The sequence below is a fragment of the Sminthopsis crassicaudata genome, chromosome 2 (assembly GCF_048593235.1).
Source record: "Sminthopsis crassicaudata isolate SCR6 chromosome 2, ASM4859323v1, whole genome shotgun sequence".
In the NCBI taxonomy this organism is placed as follows: Eukaryota; Metazoa; Chordata; class Mammalia; order Dasyuromorphia; family Dasyuridae; genus Sminthopsis; species Sminthopsis crassicaudata.
The window spans coordinates 649,607,878-649,626,197 of record NC_133618.1 but is presented as its reverse complement, the minus strand read 5'-3'; the positions used below and the strand labels follow the sequence as shown (position 1 = coordinate 649,626,197).

Below are 18,320 nucleotides of genomic sequence, written 5' to 3'. Positions count from 1 at the left end.
GGTCCTTGATACTCACTTCCTTATGCCATTGGATAAATTGCTAAACTCCAAATCTTAGTTTTCTCATATGTAAAATGGATAGGTTTGAACTAGATAATGTCTATGGCTTTATCCACCTCAATGATCCACCTTTATCCACCTTAATAATCTATGCTTTATATTTGAAGAGCTATCATGTACTAGAAGAGAGACTGGATGTGACCTCAATAGGAAAGGCTGAGAGTGATGGGTAAAAGACATCCATTTAGTCTTGACTTTAGGGGAAAAACTTCCTAGCCATTGGAGCTGTCCCAAAGTAGAACAGGGAGTGTTTCCCTTCCTTAAAGGTCTTCAAACTGAGGCTGGACGACCAATTACTGAGTATGTTAGAGTAGAGAGTTCTTTTTGGTATGGGTTAGACTAGAGAGATGTCTGCAGAAATCACTTCCATCTTTCAAATTCTGTAAAATTTTCAAGAGGTAGATTCAATCACGATGTAAGAAAACCCCTCCAAATAGCTCAAAATGCTCAGAAGTCAACCATCTTCAAACAGCAGTCCATGACTCCTTGTCTGGGATGTTAGTGGGGCAATATTGATTAATCCAAGGTGGCTTCTAAGGTTCCTTCCAACTGAGAGTCTAGTTTTCCCCGGGATACTATAATCACAGACTTCCTCCTTTCTTCTACCATCTTAACCTGGTTTCTAAGTACTCATCCTTATGTTGGATTCAACAAAATAATGTGTGAAGAAGGGCGTTCACTCCAAATACATCAGTGACTATGAACTGAGAAAAGCTTTTTTTAACGTGACAAAGCAACATGATGGAATGGAAATAGCACCTGATGGGAAGTCAGGAGACCTGCATTCTAATTATAGGTATGACATCAGAGAACTGTGTGATCTTGATTTAGGTGTTTTCACCTTTCCAGGTCTCAGCTTGGTTGACTTGATGATCTCTCAAGTTCCTTCTTGTTCTAACATTCTCTGCTTCTATAAGGAGACAGTTTACTGCCCTGTTTCACGTCTATCCTGTGTATTAATTATGTAGTGAGTTAAAATACCCTGTTAATTGGCAGGTTGATGAGGTATCTATAAATAGAAGGTGCCACCCAGTCACCACTGACACGTTTGACATCATAGGAAAGCAGAACAATTTTTTAGTGTTTAACATATTTTAGCCATTGAGTAAGCCCAGGTGACTTTCCTCTGACGAGTATTGCCAGTGACTCCTAAATTTCCTCTTTTCTGATACTCCTAGTGAAGATGGAGGGTTATGAAGTCATCATGATAGGACTGAGGTTCAAATGAAACTTTCCTCTGGGTGGAGTGGATGATTTGATTTCCTTAAACACACAATCCATATCTGAAGCACCGTGTTCAGTTCTTCAAGAATGCAATAAGAATATATCTCATTTCTTTAACACTTAAAAGTAATAATAATAGTGATAGCAGTTCCGATTTATATAGTGCTTTATGAACTTTATTTCATTTGAGCCTTGTAATTGTGAGGCAACAAGTTACTGTGGACAGAACACTGGCCCCTCTGTAGTCAGACAAACTGAGTTCAAATCCTGCCTCTCATTCTGCTGTTGCCCTGTCGGTTCAGTCATGTCTGACTCTTTGTGAACCTACTTAGGGATTTCTTGGCAAAGACACTGGAATGGTTTGCCATTTTCTTCCCCAGTTCATTTTACAGATGAGGAAACTGAAGTAAATGAGATTAAGTGACTTTCCTAGGGTCACACAGCTAACAAAAGTCTAATAGGGTGAACTCAGGTGGATGAGTCCTGATTCTAAGCCCAAAAATCTATCCACTGTGCCATTTGGCTGCCCCACCCTTTCTCCAGAATTCTACCCACTGTGCCACCCACCTGCCCCACCCTTTCTTTAATTCTAGTAACTTTCCTCTGTTGATCCAAGTTATCCTTTCTATAGCTTGCTTGCACATAATTGTTTGCTTGTCTCTCCTTTTGGTTGTGACATCTTTGAGAATAAATTTAGTCTTTTTCCTTTCTTTATATCCTCACTGTTTGACACATAATAGGAACTTAATAAATGTTTATTTATTAATTCACTACTAGGGAATGATCATTAATATGTGTTAATCAGCCTCAGAGGTCTTCTGCAATTCCAGATCTGTGGTCTTATGAACAAGCTTATAGGTGGGTGCCATCATCATGCCCATTTCACAGCAGAAACAAAGTGATTTGCTTATGATCCCATCGCTAACGACTCAGGGTGTTCTAATTCAAGATCCAGATCTCTTCTCCCTCATTCTGCTAGGATGCCTCTAGTGACTTTTCCTGTTTGCAAAGTACTTGACCTGTATCATTCTTGTTTGATTCTTACTCCCAAAGCTGTGAAGAAAACAATGAAAGTAGTATTTGGCAGATAAGGAAACAGGTCATACAGGCTAATTAACTTGGGTCAGTAAGTAAGGAGCAGGCTGGTAGAGTTGAGGCTTTTTTCTACCCTTTCCAGGTCGGAAAAGTTTCTGGGAAATGTATACTATAAAAGTAGTTGAAGGAACTGGGGCTGTTTAGCATGAAGAAGAGGGGACCTAGTTGTTTTCAAAAAGGACAAACATTCATCATCCTTGTCTGGGCAGCTCCAGTGGATCATAACTTATGAGGATCAATGGGTCAAATTCAGAGAAGAGAATTTCAGCTCAACAAAGAGGGAAAAATGATCTAGCAGTTAAACATACTGATGACCATCTAGACTCTGGAGCAATATATCACAAAGGATTCTTGCATCACAGATGTCAGCAGCACTAGATACAATTCAGTTATATTGGATACAACCAAGTAACAAATATTTATTAAGGACTCACAAAAATGTGCCATGTCCTGCTCTAGATATTTTGTACTTAGGATTTCACTTTCCTTAGAGCATGTGTTCTATTGAGGGAATACAATATTTGAGTATTTCCTCTTTGGGGAAATCCTTCCATCCCTCTCTTCATGTTTGCCCTTGGGTTTCCCATCTCTGTTAATAGTGAGAGCAGGCTTCTGCTCTCTGTCCCAGAAGACTTGGTCTGTCTTGGGAGATATAGCTGATGAAAATGGGCTTGGTCTGAGTATCAGTTTAACAACTGTCTAGGTAACCTTAGGACAAATCACTTCCCCAATTTGACTTCAGTTTCCCACTTAGTAAAATAAGAAATTTGAGTAGATAGTCTCTAGAATTCCAATAATTTTTAAATTTTTCTGGCAGAAGCCATCTATCTATATCTATCTATCTATCTATCTATCTATCTATCTATCTATCTATCTATCTATCTATCATCTATCTATCTATCTCTATTGCCGTTTAGAATCTTAAACTGAGGAGGGATAGCATCTCTCTGATACTACCCATAGTCTATTCCTTTGTGAGGTCCTCTGAGAAGGTTTTGAAAACTAGTAGCATTCCTGGAAGGGCCCTGGAAAGGGAGAAGAAGATGAAAAATACTTATGGTGAATACAATCTATATACTTACCATAAGGAATAGAGCTAGGGACAGGAAAAAGAGAGTAAAGACCAAATTCTAGCCAGAGAGTTAACATTTTCTTGTTGGCCATTAAGAGAGCAAATGATAAAGTTTCTTTGCCTCTTTGTTTTCCCTATGAGTTTTTCTTCCCATCCAATACTTTGGATGACATAGGTATTACATTTAGTTGTATATGGGTAGTAGAGAATGACTCCATTATTTAATTTTTTCCTTATTAGTTACACTGACTTTGCATATTAATTAAATGCTTTTGCTATTAGATTATTTGCATGGTTTGGTAATAGACAATGTTGAACTGAATGACTTGAGATGAAACATGCATAATTGATTACACAAGTCAGCCATACTGAAACTGGGAAAAATATCAAGGGCTTCCGAACTAGAATTCTTTTTTGTTACCAGGAATTAACACAAATATCATCTCCATTTTACAGAAGAGGAAATTGAGACTCAAAGGACAGGCTCATATGACTAATGAGTATAGGACTTGCTTCTACTTGACCCTAAGCCCAGGATACTTCTCATACAACATTGCCTTTGCTTTGCCCAAATATTTGTACAAGATTTGGGAAAGCAGTGAACTCTGAACCCTATTTCCCTTTTCTCTCTCTTTTGTCTTTCCCCACACCACTATTGATGGGTCTCCAGCTCTTCTCCCCATAAATTCCTCTCTCCAAAAGACAGAGAGAAAGGAGATGGGTCAGAGCCCAGGGTCTACTCAAAACTGAATATTTAGCTAAGGGGTGGAGCAACAAAACTTAAAAGAAATTCTGGTTCCTCCCTTATTTCTCTTTTACAGTTTGCAATCTTGTAGGCTGTTAACTCATACTGAAGCCTCAAGTTTTTAGTATACAAGACTCTCCCTAAATGCTTTCTAAATGCTAGAATCCCTTAGAGACTAGACCGTGATTCTCATATACTTTGCCATCTCAGCCATTTAAAAAATATTTATGTTTCTATTTCTTGTTCCTGTATGTCTCTAATTCTGGTTTATTCATTTCTCCATTCACTCATTCATTCAACACTGATTTTGCTCCTTGTGCACTAGGCTCTAAGTGAAGTGGCGAAGTTTAGATGACATAATGTTTGTCTTATGGTTGAAGCATCATCATCTAGGAAAAGGAAGATATTCTCAAATAACTAAAACACATAACAGCATCCAAGAGAGACAAAGCAAAAGCTTCTATTTCCTCCCTTCACCACTATGTAGTTTTGTCTTTTTCACTCTCCAAATGGGTCTCTGTCCTTGAAAGCTGGTATTTAATTCTATTTCTTGGCTTAGAAGACAAAAGTTGAGAGCCTTTTGTTTAAAAACTTCTCACCTAACTCCACAGTTCAATGCAGGAGAAGATATAAGAACCTACCAGGTCTCAGAGCATTTCTCACTTCTCATAAGACCACTTCCTCTGCACCACCCACTGCCTTCTCACCACTAACAAACACCAGGGCAATTTGTTATCACTGTATGCCAGAGTGGATAGAGAACTGTCTTTGGAACATGGAATTAATCAATCAATTTCAATTCAATAAATATTTATTAAATGCCTACTATGTGCCAGGGGATATAAAAGAGAAAAATAAAAAAGAACAGGCCTAACCCTCAAATAACTTACAACAAAACGGGGGAGAAAAATATGTAAACAAATGTATGAGACAAATTATATTCAGGCAACTAGGTGGTGCAATGGAGAGTACTGAACATGGAGTCAGGAAAACTAATCTTAAAGAGTTGGAATATGGCCTTAGACACTCACTTGCTGTGTGACCCTGGGAAAGTCACTTAACCTTGTCTGCCTCAGTTTCCTCATCTGTAAAATGGGCAGAAGAAAATGGCAACCCGCTCCACTATTTTTGTCAAGAAAACTCAAATGGGGTCAGGAAGAACTGGACAGGCCCATGGAACAACAATGTTATTTATGATAAATAGGAAACAACCAAAGTAATGCACTAGAATTAAGAGGGGAGGCTTTCAATAAAAGAGACTATTCCAGTTGGTACTTAAAGGAAATGAGAGAGGTCAGTAATTAGAATGGAGAAAAGAGATCGATTCTACAGATGGGAGAACCAAAAAATATGCCAGCACTGAGCTGGAGAGTCTTGTTCCTAGAATAGCCGGGAGGCCAGTGTCTACCTCCAGGGAGCATCTGGGCTCCAGTGCAGCCTCCATCCATATTGTCTGTGTGGGCCTTGGCAGGACACTGAGGCACCTGTTAAGAACGTATATTGCACAGAAAGTGCCCATCTACAATGGGGGAGGTACATCTGCATCCAGGAGTCCCTACACCGGTGATGAGAGAGTGCCCGGGGGAAGTCCGTCTCCCGCCACGTGCCCAGCCCAGGACAAGAGAGCCAGGACAGGTGGCCTAGGCCGAACTGGAGGAAGTAACCCCAGGCCGGCTAGTCAGGATCCTCCGCCCCACGCCCCAAGGGCGTGGCCTCCGGGGGCGGGGCCTGGGGGATTAAAAGGCCGAGTGCGGCGGGGGCGGGCGTTTCTCTGGCGCTTCTGGCCGGCTGTGGGCGGGCTTTGGTCCGTGTGCAGCTCTCCGCTCTCCATCCTCCTCCTCCTCCTGGTCTCCAAGATGCAGACGTTGCGCTGCGGCCCTCGCTTGCTGACCCTGGGCCTGGCACCGCAGCGGATCTCCGCGGCCCCCACGCTCGCCCGGCTTCGCGGGGCCCGCAGCAGCGCCAGCAGCTCCGACTCCGGGGCCGCCGGCCCCGCCAAGAACCCGCTCGTTTACCTGGACGTGGTCGCCGGGGAGCAGCCGCTCGGCCGGGTGGTGCTGGAGGTGGGTGCAGGCGCGCGCCGGAGTTAGAGGGCCGGCGGGAGCCCAAGGTCACAGTGGGGGCGGGGCTTGGTGCTGGCCCTCGGATTGGGGGACGGGCCCGGGACTCGGGACTGCGGGAGCTGCGTGGCCGGGACTCCTCCGGTCACTTCGCTTCTCGCACTTTTACGCGGAGGGAGATTTGTGGGGGCTCGGCCAGACCACAGCTCTGGGTGTCTTTAATAAGTCATTTAAATCCCGCCAGGCCGCATACTAGAAATGAGGAAACTGTTGAGATTTGGCGACATGGCTGCCAAGGCCTAATTTCCAGCGGGCAACTTTCCCTACCCCCCCCCCACTTTAATGACTTAAGTTTTCAGACTCCGGAGTGGGGCGTTAGGAGCCTTGTAACCTTCTCCTTGGGAGCGGAGCGAAAGGGACTTTGGGGTAATCAATGTTCAAGGTCATCACCTTGGAAGTAGGAGCCAGCAGCAATCCCCATTATTGGGGATCGGAGGACTTGGAGACAGAGGTCAAAGAGGAATGTCGCAATTTAGGAACGTTGGATAGAACTAGTACGAAACCACCCCTCGCAGCCCAATTGTCTGCCGCCGGGAGGACGAGGGGAGCTCTGGGTGGGGGGAGCGTCCGGAATTTCTGGCTCCTAGTGTGGACAGGAAAGAACCTCGGGAACCACGTGGCGCACCAAACTATTTGCATAACTGTTTGCTTGTTGAGTTTGGGAGTCCGACACTCTGTCCCCTGAAAGCCCAGAAATTTGGAAAGGATCGAGCTTACCCACCCTCCCGCAGCTCATTCCTTAAGTAATCATAACTTTTCTACACAGAGCTTCACGGTTTCCCAGATAATTTCCTCATGATAGCCTTGAGAAGTAGCAACTAGTGTCTCTGATTGTCCCCATTTTTCAGTTGGGAATCTTGAGGTCCTGACACATCACCAGTAAGTGTGGGAGGTGACTTTTGGACTCAAGTTTCCTTAACTAAATTACACGACCCTTTTCATTATTCCATGTGGCCTTTACAGGTGTACTAGGCAATTGACTTATAAATAAATAAGTAATTTTGGCTAGGCAATTGGGGTTAAGTGACTTGCCCAGGGTCACACAGCTAAGAAGTGTTAAGTGTCTGAGGCTGGATTTGAACTCAGACCCTCCTGACTTCAGGGCTGGTGCTCTATCCACTGCGCCACCTAGCTGCCTCTGATCAATTGATTTTTAAGCCAGGCTCCGAGAAATGTAGGAAAATAAAGACAGATAGAGCATATTCCTTGCCCTCAGTGAGTTTACGGTCAAATTCTCTGTTCTGCAAGGTGGTGGAGGGAGCTGGTGTAAGAGAAAGCATAGAATTCTGTTGAGTAAGGAGAGTTGAGCGGTTAGGTGGGCTGGCAAAATGCTGAATAAGACCCCCAAGTTAAAGCTGAACTTGCCTGGAGCTTTCTTGCTTTTTCTAGTCAACCTTCCTCAGATTACTTGGTCATCCGGTGATAAATTGGACTCAAGGCAAATAAATAAATGTCCTAGCCCTGGTTCCTGGGAGTGGGGAAATAGGAACCAAAGGAGCTGAAAGGAGCTGGCTGACCTTTTCTCAAAGGTTGGGACTGAGACAGGTCATCATTATGCTGGAGCAAGTGGCCATTTAATCCAATGAATATCTGCTGAATGTTCAGTCAGGTTTGATATAAACCTCTGGGCACCCTTTAATTTCCTTGTCTATATATTGGACATATTTTTCACCTACTTCACAGGATTATTGTAATAATTTAGAAAAGGATCTATGCCAGTTCACAAATGTGGTAGTGACCAGGAGTCAGGAGATCTGAGCTGCAGCTCCATTGGACGCTATCTTGCTTTCTAACGTGGCATAAATCACTTTCCTGTGCTGAACTTGCATTTTCTCATCTTACAAAATGAGAAGAATCCTTCAGAAGTTACTAAAAGATCTGGTCATCAAATTTGGATTCTCTTATTGTGAGAGGCTTGAGGGTCCAAAAGAAAAGACATAATGATCCCTGGACAAGTCACTTAATTTGTTTGCCTCAGTTTCCTCAACTGTAAAATGAGGATAATAATAGTATCCACCTTCCAGGGTTGTTAGGACTGTTAGCTTTTATTTCTTTAATAATTATCCTAGTCCTTGCTTTTCAGGAACCCATAAGATGATTGTATAAATGATAGTTGGAAACATAAAAAACTTATAGTACTTTACAATTTAAAATACTGTGAGAAAAAAAAATCACATGTTTATAGGGCTTTGAAACTTACAAAGGATTTTTTTTTACAATAGTTAATGTAAAGTAGGCAATGCAAGCATGGTTACTATGATTTATAGATGGGGAAACTGGAAATCAGAATTTTGAGTTATTTTGCTCAAGGTCATACAGCTAGTAAGTGACAGAACCAATGCCTGACTGCACTATGAATTATTATATATTGTCTCTCTCAGAAAGTCCCAAAGGAGTAAGCTGGTGTGGTCCAGGCAATCAGTGCTTTAGAAGTTGAAGGTGGGGTAAGGAGAAAGTGCTTTGGGTTGAAGGAAAGCTCTGGGTCATAGGTTCTGTCTCCATGTCTTCCTGAGACACTATCGATCCTGAGCAAATGGGCTGAAGCCCTTCTCCCCTTACAGCTTGCTCTTCCTTTCCCTCAAATTAAAGACCCTGCCTAGATATTGGTGGCATCCATAAATAAAGTCGATGCAGGTGTATGTGGTATATCTCTCAGTAATATATGCTGATCTTTTTCTTGCTAGTTCATACCATTAAGGGGACTAATAATACAAATGGTAGCTCCCAAATTGTATTTAAAATTTTATTTTAGCCCCTTATAGACATTTATCTCATTAGAGTCTTAAAACCATCTTGTGATGTCAGCGCTATTGTTACCCCCATCTTACAGATGAGAAAAGTGAAGGTCAGAAAGGTTGTAACTTGATCTTCATAACAGCTTTCAAGCTATTATTGCTAAACGTACAAAGTGGTATTCACCTCCCAGGTCAGATCTACTTGATCTAAGTATAAGAAAATCTGAGATGATATTGGGGAGAGAATATGGATTAATGTAGTCCTGGACTAGAAATAAGTCCTTCAAGGCCAGACTTAGTCCTGTCCATCTGAAGTTTCCATAGAGGCAAAGCCTTTTTTTTTTTTTTTTCCTTTTGTCTCAATGTCCTCTTTGAGGGAAGAAACCATATATATATATATATATATATATATATATATATATATATATATATATATACATATATATGTATATATGTATATATATATATACATATATATGTATATATATGTATATATATATGTATATATATGTATATACACACACACTGCATACCTTATACCTAGCTACCTAGTTAGGTAATTAAGAAATTGGCCTAAAAGTCACACAGGTGAAAAGGGTCTGAGCAGAAATTGAAAGCCAATTCCCATGGCTCAAAATCTGGTGTTCCTTTCATGATAAGCTTGCCACCCCTAATCATTTTACCTAATTCCATAATTTTATAAATGAGGAATTGGAAACCAGATCAATTAAAGAATCTATCAAAGGTCACACTTTTAGTTAGTGACCCAGATAAGACACTAGAGCTCAAGTATCCTACTCCAGGGCTGCTCCCTTGCTGAGGGCCATGAGGTCCATTCTCCCAGATGTGACCCCAGACTCACTTTTTCTTTTGTGTTTATTTTTTTTCCCTTTTTCTCTAGCTCAAAGCAGATGTGGTGCCAAAGACTGCAGGTGAGTTTTCAAAGTGAAGAGAATCAATCCTTGTTGTTTCATTGAGCAACCATGGGACCTAGGACTCTACACTCTGAGCTGGGCAAGATGCACAGTCCACTGGAAAGAAAACTAACTGGTAATCCAGAAATTATCATGTAATCCTTCATCTCTCAGATGAGTAGAGTAGACTAACTCTTTAAAGTGAGGGACATGGACTGGACCAGGGCCTCTTTACCTTTTGTGGGACACAAACCTCTTTGACAGTGTCTGATGAAGCCCATGAGGCCCTTCCTAGAATAATAGTTTTAAAAATACAAAATAAAATTCAAAGGATTAGAAAAGAAATTGATTATGTTAAAATTTAAGTTATTAAAATAATAAAAAACAAAACATGTTTGTAAAACAGCGTCTTCAACTGGATAATCTGTGAGATCTCTTTCAGCTTTCTATTCCTGTGATCTTTTCCATATATTTTATAAGTTGTTAGAGATAATATATGTAAAGGCACTTTTAGAACAGTTTATTTGTTGTAGGCCTTCCAGAGATATGGGAAATTAGAATTATTCCTTTTGAGCTCTTTGGGGGTCTTAACAGCCTTCCACTGTCTCCCCCAACTGCTAACAACCTTTGAGAATTAGAATAGGACTTGATCAGTAGGCAGTGATATTTTGTCTCCTGTGAATAATGGAGATGATTTTTATTTGGATTTGGGAAATGTTATTCTTTTTGAAATCAATGGGATTTTTGAAATCACCTTAATGACTGAGCATCTGAATTGTCAACAAAATTGTCTGTCCTGGGGGTAAGACTCTCTCCTTTGGAATTCTTCATTTCTTATAAACTTCTGTTCTTTCCTAATAGTGGAAACTGTTTGAGTTCAGGGAACTTACTTGGTTTTGCCTAACACAGGGCCTAGTATATTGTAGACACTCAATAGCTACTCGTGGATTGGTTCAGTCCCATCAGGTTGGGGAATCCTTTGAGAAAAGGGATGTCAAGTATTGGAATTGAGCTTTGGAACCATATGTTAATTCTGTTCTAGTATATCTTTATTCCAGCTCTAGTGAATGAAAATTGTCTGTACCTCGTGGTTCTGTCTTTGTAACTAAATCTCTTCATCAGAGGACTAGCTTCCTCTTAAAATAATAAGAGTTTTTTAAAAAAGAAAAGAAATTATAGAGTTGGAAGGGAACTTACTAGGTAGATCACCTAGTGCCAGCCTCTGATTTGGGCAGCCCATACAGGTGATGACACTTGGCCACAGTCACTGGATTAGCTTTGGGCAGAAATGGGATCCAAGGCTAGTGTTCTTCACCTTTTTCATCTCAAATTTGAAGACACATCAAACATGTATTCAGTGCTGACTGTACCAGCCACTGTTTTTAAGTGCTAATTTTAACAAGACAAAAATCAAATTATCCCTGTCCTCGGAGAGCTGACATTCTAATAGGGGAGACATGTACACATAAAGGCTGCACAAGGGGCAAAGCAGACCCAATGTAACCTTGAATGAAATGGTAAATGTAGCTGAATGGTGACTTGTATTACTTCCTTTAGCCAGGACTTCTTTGGAGTGTCCTGGACATCTTTGGCAGTTTGCTGAAACCAACAGACACTGCCTGAAAATGCTTTTTAAATGAATGTAATAAAATACATAGAAAACAACCACATTGAAATACAGTTATCAAAATAAGTTCATAGACCCCATGATCTCTACAAAGTACAAGGTTAGAAGGGACATTGTGAAAAAATGAAGTCATTCTGATTCTTTATTTCTTGGGATCCTCAGAGAATTTCAGAGCCCTCTGCACGGGTGAAAATGGCTTCGGTTACAAGGGATCAACCTTCCACAGAGTGATTCCCTCATTCATGTGCCAGGTAAGATTTTAAACTTTCTTTTCCCATTGTGATTAAGAAACAACTGTTGCCTTTCCTGTCACTGTTGCTAAATGAATTTGTGGGAAGGGAGGTGATTTGTTTTAAGTCTTTGAGGATTAGATGAAGAGATAACAACATGAGGAGGTACAGGGTTAGGCTGTGTTGTTGGAAATTCCAGGAAAATAAAATATGGTGTTCACTAATGGTCGGGGAAGGACTAATAATGTTCTCAGCTGAAATAGCTTCTCCAGTCCTGGGGATGGTGGGAGAGTGAATGTGAAAGATCCCCTGGAGTCTTTCCTTACCTTAGCAGAGAGATGCTCTCTGGGCTTGATTTAGGCAAGAAATTTGATAGACCTTAATTTAATAAACAATTTTTAAGGTCCTCCTGGAAGAAAGGTATGAGAGATACAAAATAAAATGGAAACACTCTCTGCCCTTAGCGAGCTTTTATTCTATTTATTTTTCTGGGTGGAAGGCATATGATGTTTCCCCAGATGATGAGATACAATGTACATTGAAAATGATACTCTATAATTTCCAAAAAGAAAGATCCTTAACTGAGAGGATGGAAAATATTTCATAGAGAGAGTGGCACCTGAGCCACTATATAATTAATTAAAGCCATCTCTTAGGGATGACCAGAACACAAATTACACAAAAACTGGAATGTTGCAAGTGTTTAGGAGTCAATACTGGGAGAGTTTGGAGGAGCCAGTGGAGCTGGGTTTTTGTTTCATTTTCTCTTCTCTTTTTACCCTGCCTCCCTCTAAAAACATCCCTGTTTCATACCCCAATCCACGTAGGAAAGCCCAGCTGTGGGTTCTTGCCTTTGCTGTGCCCTTGGCAGATCACATGGGAGGGAAGCAGTCTTTCTACTTTCCCCTAACTTCAGTTTCTCTAAAACGAAGAACTGGACTGAGAATATCTGAACAACAAGGATGATGTTTGTTATTATGATAACATTGGTTTCCTATTCTTTTAAATTTCCTTCTACACATGGCCACTTTTCAACATGAAACAGTTCTAATTCTTTTATTTTGCTCCAGAATTTCACCAAAATTATTTTATTCCAAGGATATTCATATGCTCCACACCATCATTTAAGGTTTCCACTTTTATTTCAAGCCCCACAAAAGTTTCTGTAGCCACAAATATTCTGGGAATGATGCTTGAGGACAAATTGAAGGGGGGTTGTATGTCGCTAGTAAGCTGGGGCCCTTTTATCAGGCCTTAGGAGGAGCTCGGCCTTATGGCTGCCAGATGTCTTCTGATCAAACCGTGGCTTATGGGGTGGAGGCCCGGCTTACAATTTTAAGCTGCCTGTTCCATTCATGTTCACCTGGATGATGTAGCGGCCCAGACCTCCATTGTGGCTCCAAGTAGCTCAGCCCCACTTAACCTCAGTGAAGGAAGGAAGGCTTGAGGTTAATCTTCACCAGCTTGGACCTGAATCTGCATGCCTCTGAATCACTGGCATTATCTTGTGATATTTCATCAGCATTCTGTGGCACACCTGGGCCAAGGAGTTTACTGATTCACCTGCCTTGGGACCAGCCCGCTTAGGGCTCAGGTTGAGTCATGGACCCCTTTGGCAGTATCTGCTGAAGCTTATTAATACCCCTTCTCTGAATAAGGTTTTTACATACATAAAATGAAATCCATCTGATTACAAACGAAACCAATCATATTGAAACACAGTTATTAAAAAAAAAAGTCACAGACCCCAGTCTTGGAACCACTACAGCAAATGTTTCCTCTATAAGAAGGGCAGCTAAGTGGTGCAGTGGGTAGAGCACCAGCCCTGAAGTCAGAAGACTTGAGTTCAAATCTGGTCTCAGACACTTAACATTTCCTGCCTGTGTGACCTTGGGCAAGTCACTTAACCCCAATTCCCTCAGCAAAAAAAAAAAAAAGAAAGAAAGAAAGAAATGTATAGGGAACCGAGGGGCTGTTTGGAGAGAACAGTGAAGTTCTCAATCTGTGTCTATCTCTCTCTCTCTTTCTCTCCCTCCTCTTTTCCTTCTTCTGCGTCTCCTTTTGAATTTGTTGACATGTAGCAGTTTGTTCCCCCCCCAGGGTAGAGGAGCAGGAATGTTGAGCTTGTTAGCAGGAGTACATACTGTGAAGTGATGACCTGGCACATGGTACACATTTCTAGGTGATGCAAGACTGACATTCTTATCAGTGACGTGTCCCTGGAATCTAACCATGGGACTCCAGAGCGGGAAGACAGGAAACCACAGTGTCTTGTGAAGGGAAGATAGTGCAACAGGAACTGAATGGTGGGAAATTGGGGGCCTCTTCTGCTTGTTTCTTGTGATAAACAAAAAGTGCTTTGGGGAAGATTAGTCAGTTTCTCTTTTAGCCATGATGCTGGGATACACAGCAGCACAGATGTAATGGGGTGAAGGACTTTTAAAGGAAAGGATTCCTTTGGTATTAGTTTTCAATAGTAACCTCCTTGTAGTCTTGTCCCTCCTTATCCTTTCCAGGACTCAGTTTCCTTATCTTTATCTCTTTGCTTAGCTATATCTCTTGTCTTGAAATACAGGAAGCTTCTGAAGTCCCTTTGGGTTCCCAGAGCCCTGATCCTGTGATCTTAAGAATCTCTGAAACATCAGGCTGATCCCTTCACAAGGAATGATTCAGGCTTTGATATATCTGTCTTCTCATTCATGGTGTAGGTTGGGAGCTTCTCATAGGCATTCCATAGGGACCCTGGGAGAGGGGTAATCCTTCCCCTCTCACCCCTTTGTTCCTGGCTGATTCCGTTATTATTAATCTAACATTCACTCTCCAGGCTGGTGACTTCACCAATCACAATGGAACAGGAGGGAAATCCATCTATGGGAGCCGATTTCCAGATGAAAATTTCACCCTGAAGCACGTTGGACCTGGTCAGTCTTTTTGTCTCCCTTTTCTTTTTTGAATTCTCCAATCTTAACAAGTGGGGAGAAGGTTACTTGTCCCTATGAAAGAGGAGCTGGGAAGCTATCTTATGGAGGTTCTCTCCAGTGTAGTTTCTCCTTTTCTCATCTCCCTTGGCCACTCCCACCCTGTGGTTTGCCTATCTCCTGAGACGTGGCTGATTGTCTTCTCAGCCATAATCATGTTTGTGTGTTTTGTTGAAACCTAGCTCCAATTTTCTGCTTGTCATTCCATTCTGGCTACTTTGTAAGTTACATGCTTTCCCTTAAAAAGTATTTGTAGAAGCAGCTTGGAAAAAGCACTTAACTAAACCATGGATTTGCTTTTCTTCCAGGTCCTAAAGTCTCATCTTTTTTCTTTTTAAACATATAGATCCTTTTTCCTTTTCTTTTTTTACTTAACAGTATTTTTTTCCAATTACAGTAAAGATGTCACCATTCATCTTTGTAAGATTTTGAGTTCCAAATTTTTCTCCTTTTCTCCTTTCTCCCTTCCCAAGAGAGCAAACAATTTGATATAGATTATACAATCATATTAAACATATTTCCACATTAGTCATGTTGTGAAAAAGACTCAGAACAAAAGGGAAAAACTACGAGAAGGGAAAAACTATGAGAAAGGAAAAAAGTAATAAAAAAGTAAAAATAGTATGTTTTTACTTACATTTAGTTTTCATGGTTCTTTCACTGGATGTGGGCAGCATTTTCTATCATAAGTCCCTTGGAATCGTCTAAAATCTTAATCTTCTATAGTCTGAAAGGCTCTTCCCTGTAGCCTTTTAGTCAACGCTGGCTCTGGTCTGGGTTCCAGACACATGAATTTTAACCTTAGCTTACTACTGCTTTGATACTAGACCTCAAGAATACCATTTATATTGTCCTCACTTTTCATGTCTGTAAGCTAGAAAGACCACTTGGTTCTCAACAGTATCAGTTGGGAATATGAGTGACGAGTGGGATTTACAGGATTTTCATGAATTACTGAATTAATGGACTCTTCTTTAAGCTAGGAGAGAGATCCTGATGCTCTTTTGTTGTCTTTTGTTGTTTTTTTTGTTTGTTTGTTTGGATTTTTTTGCAATATTTGCCCGAGACGTTACCAAGCTATCCCTGTTTCACCCCTTGTTATTACAGGAGTCCTGTCCATGGCAAACGCAGGTCCCAACACCAATGGATCCCAGTTCTTCATTTGCACAACAAAGACAGACTGGTGAGTGTGGTGTCCCCTGGGGAGGTTTTTCTGGGGATTGGCTGCTTCTCATGCTAATAAAGGCAGGAGAGGAGATGGGATTCTGGCTCTAGAACTGAAAAGGCTCAGAGATAAACTATTTTACATGAGGTACCTGAAGCCCAGAGATGTGAGGACCAGTTCAGGCTTGACATCTTGGTCGCATTGAGGCTCAGGGTTGGTGAGATGAACATTCTGTCTCACCTGAGGAGGAGAAGTAGGGGAGAGGGATGCTTGTGCACCTGGGGTACAGGATGACTCCAGGCTGCCTGCTGCACAGAGAGGCTCCCACTCATCGGCTCTGCCCTTTCCCATAGGCTGGACGGAAAGCATGTCGTCTTCGGCCACGTCAAGGAAGGGATGGATGTGGTGAAGAAGATAGAATCCTATGGTTCTAAGAATGGGAAGACGTCTAAGAAGATCATCATCACAGACTGTGGCCAGCTGAGCTAACCCCAGCGTGGATGACTCTGGATTCCTCGAGCGTGCTTGTTCTCCCCACTTTCCCAGTCTCCCCCATAAGAGACTATACTGAACACTAGGGGATTCCTAGTTGAATGTATGGTGTCCAAGGATAACTGAATTTATGGCAGCATCTAATTTTTTTTTCTTCCGTCAGTGTTTTGTTCCTGTCACTGCAAAGATCACTTTTGAGCAACTGTCTCTTGGGCTCTTTCCCATCCAGCTCACCAGCTTACTCTTAGAACCAGAGCCAGACACAGCACTCACCTCCTCCCAGGAGCCTTCAGGGCCTCTCTCTCTCTTGCTTCTTCCCAGACAGCGTTTAGTACAGTAAGCCTTTTTTTGGGTATGGGGAGTCACTATTAGAGAAGTGGGCTGGGCACATGGCACCTGTCTTAACTGGTACAAAGAAAAGATATTGCCTGATCAGAGGAGATTATGAATCAGAATTGTCTAGTATTATTGGCAAAAGATGGTAATCATGTCCCCTCTCAAAAGTGGAAGACCTAATTTGTTGCACTAAATAGAAATGCTTTCTCTTTTCAAGGGAAGGGAAGATCAAAAGAATGCTGATCTGGAAATCTAGCTGGGTTTTATCATAGCTGTGTGACCTTGGGGATGTCTCACACAGATAAATCTTAGGTTCCCTTCCTCTTCTCTGGTAACCCCTAATTTTTTATGGTATTGTGTTGAAACTCATCAATGGTACAGCTGACAACAATCATGTTTCGGTTGATATTTAAACTTCCTTTCCCTCAGACCATGTGCACCTCTTTGTAGATTGATGTCACCCTGTATTCTAGTATGTCTGTAGATCTCGCCAGTGCTCCCCTTCACTAACACGAGGGTCCATCTGCAATCTTACTCTCGGATGCTCCCTTCTGTCTCTGGCTGACGTCCTGATCTGGAAGAGACTTGATTTTTACAATATTCCAGTGATTGCTGTAGCCTTTCATTTCAACACTGAAGCGGGTTCAAGCCTCTTCCTGTTTCAGGATCCTTTTGCTCTCCTGTGGCCTGACTGATTGATAGAAGCCACGGAGACTGCCAAGCCATAGACTTGAGCCAGGTTTTCTTGGATGTAGGAAACTGTGAAGTCACAAAGCTTCTACTATTCTTGAGACTATCTCCAAATGGTAGAAGTGAGTTGCTGTAAACAAGTTTAAAGAACTAAGCTGTGAGCAGTAGTTGTCCACTGTGAATATGTCTGTGGAAAATTGGCAATAATTAAAAACACACCTTATGGAAGGTTTACTGGTGGGGACTGGTGCTCCATTGATGCTAGAGGTCACAATTGACCTCTGTGTGAAAGTAAATAACTGAGTTTCTATTAAATAAATATGGACTGATCATTTGAGGCTAACTTAGTTTATAAGGTCTTTGATTTTTTAAAATATTTGATTAATTGTAATTGCAAGAATAAATCCTATTTTATTACAAAAGAAACCTGCCTTATATGAGTAATCTTGGGGGACAATGGTGATGGGAATTGTCCATCAAAAGGTAATTTTCACTATAGTGACTCAGGAATGTGGACTTTACAGTCAAAGCAACAGAGTTCAAATCCTTCCATGGGCACTTGACCTCTGCAACCTCGGACAGAACCCTAAACCTCCCTGGGGTTCTCTTCATCTGTACAATGAGAGCAATTGGATGAAATAGTCTGATGTTTTCTGACTTTAGATCTAGAGTTCTGTGACCCCTCAATACAGAAGGAAATGGGACAGAGCATTTGTTCAGTGAGTGCTACTATTCACAGAGGGCAAGGACTCCTGAAGAAGGCAAAGAATCTGATAAATTCTTAGTGAAAGATAGAAGTGCGTTATTCCCTTCTAACACACAGTCTGTCTGAAAAAG

At 41.5% G+C, this 18,320-nt stretch overlaps 1 protein-coding gene across 1 annotated transcript; it reads left to right on the top strand.

The window, feature by feature from the left end:
- The first annotated feature begins 5,932 nt into the window (after window positions 1-5,932).
- PPIF (peptidylprolyl isomerase F) lies at window positions 5,933-17,909 on the top strand. The gene is made up of 6 exons (XM_074296716.1): window positions 5,933-6,259; window positions 9,953-9,983; window positions 11,755-11,843; window positions 14,647-14,743; window positions 15,908-15,983; window positions 16,319-17,909. Exons 1-6 carry the CDS (start codon window positions 6,053-6,055, stop codon window positions 16,452-16,454), a joined length of 636 nt encoding a protein of 211 aa, XP_074152817.1. The 5' UTR covers window positions 5,933-6,052; the 3' UTR covers window positions 16,455-17,909.
- Window positions 17,910-18,320: the final 411 nt, after the last annotated feature.